The sequence below is a fragment of the Centroberyx affinis genome, unplaced genomic scaffold, assembly GCF_046629955.1.
Source record: "Centroberyx affinis isolate AG114_WGS23_722 - 3 ecotype Tasmania unplaced genomic scaffold, CSIRO-AGI_Caff_v1 ptg000594l_1, whole genome shotgun sequence".
Classification (NCBI taxonomy): domain Eukaryota; kingdom Metazoa; phylum Chordata; class Actinopteri; order Beryciformes; family Berycidae; genus Centroberyx; species Centroberyx affinis.
Genome location: NW_027279233.1, coordinates 39,987 through 47,500, shown reverse-complemented (window position 1 = coordinate 47,500; position 7,514 = coordinate 39,987). Strand labels below are relative to the sequence as shown.

Genomic DNA, 7,514 nt, shown 5'->3' with positions numbered 1-7,514 from the left:
TGAGCCTGTCAGTGGCAAAAACAAAACAAGCTCCTTTAGTGGACACACTGATGGGTCTCATTCGCCCGTCAGATCACCCTGCAGCCTGTTTCAGCTGCCGGCTGAAGCGATCTCGCTCAGTACTGGACCAATTTCAAAAATTGTTGTCCCCTTTAGTCACAAAAAGATGGGAAAATAGGTTCCAGGTTGAAAAATACAGAGTTACCCTTTAATATAACTGGTGTTGAGCTGTGTGGTGAGCTGTGCTGACCTGCCTCCCTGCAGGAGGCTGCGGTTCCAGCCTCTGTCGGTGGAGGTGCCGGTGCTGTTCCGGGTGGTGGAGCTTCCCCAGAAACACCTGCTGTGTAAAGTCAAGTCTCTCAACAAGGGAGACGCCAACTCCGAGGTCACCGTCTACTACCAGGTAGGTCACTGTCTAACACCAGGTCACCGTCTACTACCAGGTCACTGTCTAACACCAGGTCACCGTCTACTACCAGGTCACTGTCTAACACCAGGTCACCGTCTACTACCAGGTCACTGTCTACTACCAGGTAGGTCTCCGTCTACTACCAGGTGGGAACGCACCGAGTCCCAGCTCTGAAGTCAGCCACAGAGCTGAACCGTCTGCTTCCACTTCCTTTTCCCCAAAGGCAGTTTAGTTTTTATCTGTAATGTTGTAACAGTGTTATGGTAGACTGACCATGAGCTGTCAGAGTAGAACATGACTATATGTTCCTGCAGAACCAGTCAGTCAGTCTGATTTCAGCATCGATGATAATAAATCCCAGAGGTGTGGACTCGAGTCACATGACATGGACTCAAGTCACAGTTTGAATCACTTGAGTCTTGACTTGATACATGAAGAGAAGACTTGAGACTTGACTTGACTTGGGTTCTGGTGACTTGGGACTTGACTCTGACTTGTACTCTGATGACTTGAAAAGGTTTCTAAAGTCTTGACTTGAGATCTTGTGTTTGTGTAAATGACTTAGATTGAAAGTGATGAGATTTGTTCCAGCAGACGACTGAATTTAAATTCTGTTTTCTGAATTTGTATGGAATGATTGAATTTATTGAAGACTTGACATTACTGACATGGACTTGACTTGGTGATCCACATTTAGACTTGAGACTTGACTTCAGACTCGAGTGAAGTTGACTATGTCAAACCTCTGGTGAATCATGTTTTGTTCCTTGTCATGCTTCACCTCCCACAAGCTTTAGAGAGTTCCTGCCATTTGGAGACGTCGCTGTTACCATGGAAAATCATTACAAATCAGTAATCAATATTATATTATATTGCTGTATTATATAGTATGGCTGGTGAGAATAAAGGAAAGGGAATTGATGATGTCACTCACAATCATGTGTGGGATCAGTAGTTTATTCCCTCTTAAAAAACATTCTATTCTTTTGCTGTAATTATTTGGATTCTCTTCATTTCTCTGTTTTCTCTGTTCATCTCTCCATCCTGCTCCCTGCTGCAGTGACTCGGTCTCTCCAGCAGGAGTCAGTGAAGTTTCATCTAGTCTCATCTAAACTCACCTGTCTCACCTCCAGGTTTCCTCTGACCTGTGGACACACTGCTTCCTTTTTAAGTTTATGTCCTGTTGTTGTGGCTGAATGTAAAACAGACGTTTCTCTGTGTGTTGCAGTCGGGGCTGAAGAACCTGAGAGAACACACTCTGATGGAGCTGATGGTGGTGAGAACTTCAGCTGTCCCACCACACAAAACACTTCTTACTAAATGGAAAAAAATACTATAGAAATGAGAAAGTAGAAGTCCCTGAACAGTGTTTAGATGGGACATGAGAAGCAGAAAGAGCAGGTCTAGCTGCAGGTCTAGCTGCAGGTCTAGCTGCAGGTCTAGCTGCAGGTCTAACTGCAGGTCTAGCTGCAGGTCTAGCTGCAGGTCTAACTGCAGGTCTAGCTACAGGTCTAGCTGCAGGTCTGACTACAGCTCTGCTCTCTGTTGGTTTTCCTCACAGATGCACATGGAGGAGCCGTGCTTTGACTTCCTGCGGACCAAGGAGACTCTGGGGTCAGCTGGGCTTCTTTCATTTATACTGAACACAGTCAGCTGTCTCCACTCTGCCTCTCCTTTATCTGTCAGTGCAAATTACAAACCTGCACACTGTAGGGTGATGTAGGTTGTTAAAGAGCCTGTCTGAACTCTGAAATCTTTGCATTTGTAAGAAATGTTAGTGGAAATTAGTGCAGCAAAACAAACCGTTGACCTCTGACCTCTGTGGCCTCCAGGTACCAGGTGTACCCGACCTGCAGGAACACCTCGGGGGTCCTGGGCTTCTCCGTCACCGTGGAAACACAGGCCACCAAGTTCAGGTGAGCTGACCTCACCTTCCTGCTGAGCTCCACAGTGGATGGTTTAGTGGTGAGAGAAACTGAGAAACTGTCTTCTTCTCCTCTCTCCTCCTTTCCTCCTCTCCTCTCCTCTCCTCTCCTCTCCTCTCCTCTCCTCTCCTCTCCTCTCCTCTCCTCTCCTCTCTCTCTTCTCTCCTCTCCCTCTCTCCTCTCCTCCTCCTCTCTCTCTCTCCTCTCCTGTCCTCTTATCCTCTTCTCTCCTCTCCTCCTCTCTCCTCCTCTCCTCTCTCTCTCCTCCTCTCTCTCTCTCTCGCCTCTCCTCTCCTCTCTCTCCTCCTCTCCTCATCTCAGTACTGACTTTGTGGAGGGGAAGATAGAGGAGTTCCTGCTCAGTTTCGGGGATCGTCTGTCTGGTCTGAGTGAGGAGGGCTTTAGGACCCAGGTGACGGCTCTCATCAAGCTGAAGGAGTGTGAGGACGCCCACCTGGGAGAGGAGGTGGACCGCAACTGGTTCGAGGTCGTCACCCAGCAGTACGTGTTCGACCGGCTCAACAAGGAGGTGGGAGGCACACGCACACACACACACACACACACACACACACACGTATACCTCCTATATATCCATATATATATATATAGGGCTGAACAATTAATCAAAATTTTATTGAAATCTCAATATGGCCTACTGCAATTTTCAAATCACAGGAGGTGCAATATTTGTTAAAGGTGAAATGTGTCAAAATATCATTTTAAAGTAAATATTGTGGTGCTGCAGAGATGTCCTGGCCTACACATCATATTCTACAGACTGAAGAAAACATCTTTGTTTGGTACAGATCCCCGCAAAAATCACACCATAATCATTTTAATACGTTTTTAATGAAAATGAGAATAATGATGCAAAAATGATCATTCCCTCTAATATCGCAAATCATATCGCAATTGCAATATCAATCAAAATAATCGCAATTAGATATTTTTTCAAAATCGTTCAGCCCAATATACAGTATATACATGATATATATGGTCATACTGGTCAGCTCCCAGTGTCTATCAGTAGCAGACTGGTTGTATAAATACTAAATACAGTTTGAAATGTATTTTTATTTTCTTTTAACCTTATGTTATGGTTACTGGTTGGTCTGCTTCTGGTTCTGCTTCTGGTCCTGGTCCTGGTCCTGGTCCTGGTCCTGGTTCTGGTCCTGGTCCTGGTCCTGGTTCTGGTCCTGGTCCTGGTCCTGGTCCTACCCCTGTGTCTGTGTGCAGATCGAGGCTCTGAAGCTCGTCACTCAGCAGCAGCTGCTCTCCTGGTTCCTGCAGCACAGAGACTCCGGCAGCAGGAGGCTGAGCGTGCACGTGAGTCTGTGTGTGCACGTGAGTCTGTGTGTGCACGTGAGTCTGTGTGTGCACGTGTGTCTGTGTGTGTGTGTCTGTGTGTGTGTGTCTGTATGTGTGTGTGTGTGTGTGTGTGTGTGTGTGTATCCAGCATCCAAAATGAACTTTGTTGCTCACCTGCTGAGGGCTTTTAAACTAAAAAAAATGATTTGCTCAGAATTTTACTGGCCAAATAAAAAAAAAAATCTAAATTTTTCATAGAAATATGTAACTTTCCAGACAGCAGAGAAACAGAAGATCAGACGCTGCCACTGAATCACAGTTTCATCTACTGAGACACATTTTGACTCCAGATGAAACATGTGGATCCAGTGTGGATGGATCCAGTGTGGATGAATCCAGTCTGGATGGATCCAGTGTGGATGAATCCAGTGTGGATGGATCCAGGTGTAAACCGGTTTGTGTTTCCCTCAGGTTGTTGGTTTCGGCTCGGAGGAGAACGACCCGCCGGAGCAGAGCGCCACCTGCCCCCCCGACAGCTCCGAGGCCCCGCCCACCTCCACCTACGGAGAAGTCTCCAAGCTCACCTTCCTCCCTGCCTCCTCCTCCTCCTCCTCCTCCTCGCTGCAGGACGCCATGCTGATCACCGACATCCGGGCGTTCACCTCCTCCCTCCCCCTGCACCCCTACCACAAGATCCTCAGCTAGGTCGCTCCGGCGGGAGGCGGGACCTTCCCTCCTTCCCTCCTTCCCTCCTTCCCTCCTTCCCTCCTTCCCTCCTTCCCTCCTTCACTCCTTCACTCACTCTCTGGTTGTTTTTCACATCAGAGATAATAAAATAATCATCATGGCAACAGGAGCTAGCATTGATAATCGCAATGTTTCATCAAAGAGGAAAGAAGATGGAGAAGAGCTCAGCAGTATTTTTACCAGTGTTTCATTTTCTCTCATGTGACCGGTTGTAATAATGCTGCGTTCACTTCCTGTGGGAAAGACGGTAGATAAAAGTTTCCTAATAGAAAAAATACTCTTCAGCTTTCAGATGGTAAACTCTACTGGGGAACTCGGGGCTTGGTGTTGGAGTCGACTTCCAGGAATGATAGATTCATTTTAAATAAAACAAACTAGTTCAAGTTATTTTTTGATCACAACTGTTCAAATCACCTGGCAAGTTGTGATCCAGGTGATTTTAAGTTTTCATTTTACTCGTGTGTCATCGCTCAGTTCATGTGTGTGAAGTGTGAAAAACTAATCAGGAGAAACCAAAGTCTTCAGAAAACTACACTCTTAACTGTGAATGTGTGGAGCCGGTTCTTCCCACACCATGTGAACGCAGCATCATGACTCAGGGTTTTGGTTTAAAAACTGAAAGCGGATTGTGGAAGAGAAGACCGGAGGAGTGAGACTCTCATATCATATTATCATTATTATTTTTATCTCATGGACTTCAACCAATCCCACTGACAACACAACGCTTATGTTTCAATAATAACGCATCATTTAAGAGTTTACATATACATGTTCATACTGTAATATTGTGTTGATGGATAATGTACATGAGGAGGTAATGTATAGAGACCTGATACGGTGGCCAGTGTTAAGCAGCTGTGACTCTTAACTCTTTACTGACTTTACTGTTACAAAGGCAAACGGCACTAACTGCTTTTTGTGTTTTAAAGGTCAAAGGTCATGACTAGTGTTTAGGTGTCAAATCAGCAAAAAATATCCTAGGGCTGGGCGATAATTCAATATCATTGTGATGATATGAAGATATTTTAATATCGTGACACATTTCTGCTGTCTGAACTGATGATGACAAGCAAATTTGACTTAAAAACTCATAAAATGAGGTATGGTAGGAATATTATTTGAATATTTCTGTTTTGTTTGACATCACACCTAACATTACCATTCGGTTCAATGAGATGAACATTAATTTAGTATTAATATTTAACGTGATTTTGCATACATGAACCGTATCGTGATATATATTGATATCGAGAAAAATCCTTATGATTATCGTGATAATTGATTTCAACCATATCGCCCAGCCCTAAAATATTTCAATCGAACCCCAGACTCAAATCTGTAAAGCCTGACATCTGATGCTGAAAAGCATGCTACTGAACTGGCCATCTGCTATAGGCTGATCTTTGGTGCCAGGTGATGATGTCATCACCTGCGGTGCGTTCAGTCTCCCCGACACGTAGCAAACAGGAAGTTTAAAAGGAAGCGGTAGCGTGTTGAACGTCCTGTTGCTCAGCGTTTGTTGCAGGTTCTTATCGGCTGAGACGGAGAGTCTGTGCGTCTTCCTCCAAGAATTCTCCGATCCGATTGTGGATCCATGTGACAGCCGTCTGTACGTGATGATGATGTCGTCTGTACGTAGCCAATGAAAATACAGAATCATCCGGAACAGGGTCAGACTGCAAAAGCTGAGCAAACATTTCACACTGTAGCAAAACTGCGAGCTTTGAATGTGGCCCTGTTGTACTCCAGAGAAGGTTTTAGGTTTTATGTATTTGCACCATAAAAAAAAGATCAGCCAATAGCAGATGGCCATGTCAGCAGCATGCACTGAAACCATTTTATGAAGAGAGGGTCGGACTCAGAGATAGATCATCATTCACTTGATCTAACTGTTCATCTGTCACAGAACGTTTTCAGCCATCCGGCCTTCATCAGTGTGGACAAATGAAGGAAAACGTTCCTTATTTACAGGGGAAAGGTAGAATGCCGGGTGAAGCTCATTTCTAATCATTGTGGTGTTGGAATCACATGGAAACACATCACATAGAATGGAATCACATAGAAACACATCACATAGAATGGAATCACATAGAGTTTCACTGCCAGTCAATACTGTGCATTGTATTATATTACTGTGCATCCTGCTGTGTGCTGTGTGTACAAATGAAGGAACGTTTTCCTTCATTTGTCCACACTGATGAAGGCCGGATGGCTGAAAACTTTCTGTGACAGATGAACAGTTAAATGAAGTGAATGATGATCTATCTCTGAGTCCAACCCTCTCTTCATAAAATGGTTACAGTGGATCTAGGATAACGCAGCAGGTGGTCAGAGCGCAGTGATGCACTGTCCCATCAGATGTGAGGTGCACACAGGTTTGGGTTTGGGGTTCAGTTCTCTTTAAAGACCTTCTGTCCCAACAGTCGTTTTGTCTCAGTTTTCCTGTGGATGCAGTTCCTGCCGTCTGCCTCCGGGGGGCGTCACAGTGCTGTGGATCAGAAGGGACGTCATGTTTCCACCCTACCTCTTGCCTTTAAAAACCACTGGACTGTCGGCATGTTTTAACTGATAGCCTGTTGTTGTATCCTGGGTGAATGTATATATTTATTAAAATGGACTGTAGGCTATTTGTTTGTTTTGTTCCTTTTATACCAATTTGCTTCATGCTGTTTTTCAAAGCTGGAGGTCAGACTGTTTGGATTCTCTAATGAGGAATTGCACTATTCTATTACTATTCTAATTGTATACTATTAATTATGTAATTATGATGTCGGCCGTTCCATTTACATACCTGCTGTGTGAAGACTGTGTTTCCTCTCCTGTCTCTACTGGACTGTTGAAGTATTCCTATCATATATTTTTGAAGGAAAGTATGTGAATATCCTAGCAGAACTTCAAAGTAAGTACCATAGGAGATTAAAAAAAACACAGGAAAGTACAATAAGTTCAGTACAAACTCAGTATTGTGTACCACAGTCATACTACAGGTCCTAATGGGTATTAAAGGAATAAAATAGTGATTCTGTCCTTAGGGAAGTGAGCAGGACACTAGAGAGGCTTCAAAACAGGCAGAGAAAACAGACTAATAAACTAATAAACTAATAAACATGTGACGTACGAGTCCC

At 44.4% G+C, this 7,514-nt stretch overlaps 1 protein-coding gene across 1 annotated transcript in view; it reads left to right on the top strand.

The window, feature by feature from the left end:
* Positions 1 to 7,010, top strand: part of LOC139643401 (nardilysin-like) — a 35,783-nt gene extending 28,773 nt beyond the window's left edge. Inside the window, 7 exon segments of the mRNA XM_071518539.1 lie at positions 265 to 403; positions 1,638 to 1,685; positions 1,971 to 2,023; positions 2,242 to 2,325; positions 2,656 to 2,863; positions 3,571 to 3,660; positions 4,114 to 7,010. Coding sequence (XP_071374640.1) covers positions 265 to 403; positions 1,638 to 1,685; positions 1,971 to 2,023; positions 2,242 to 2,325; positions 2,656 to 2,863; positions 3,571 to 3,660; positions 4,114 to 4,347 — 856 coding nt within the window. The 3' untranslated portion in view covers positions 4,348 to 7,010.
* The last annotated feature ends 504 nt before the right edge of the window (positions 7,011 to 7,514 follow it).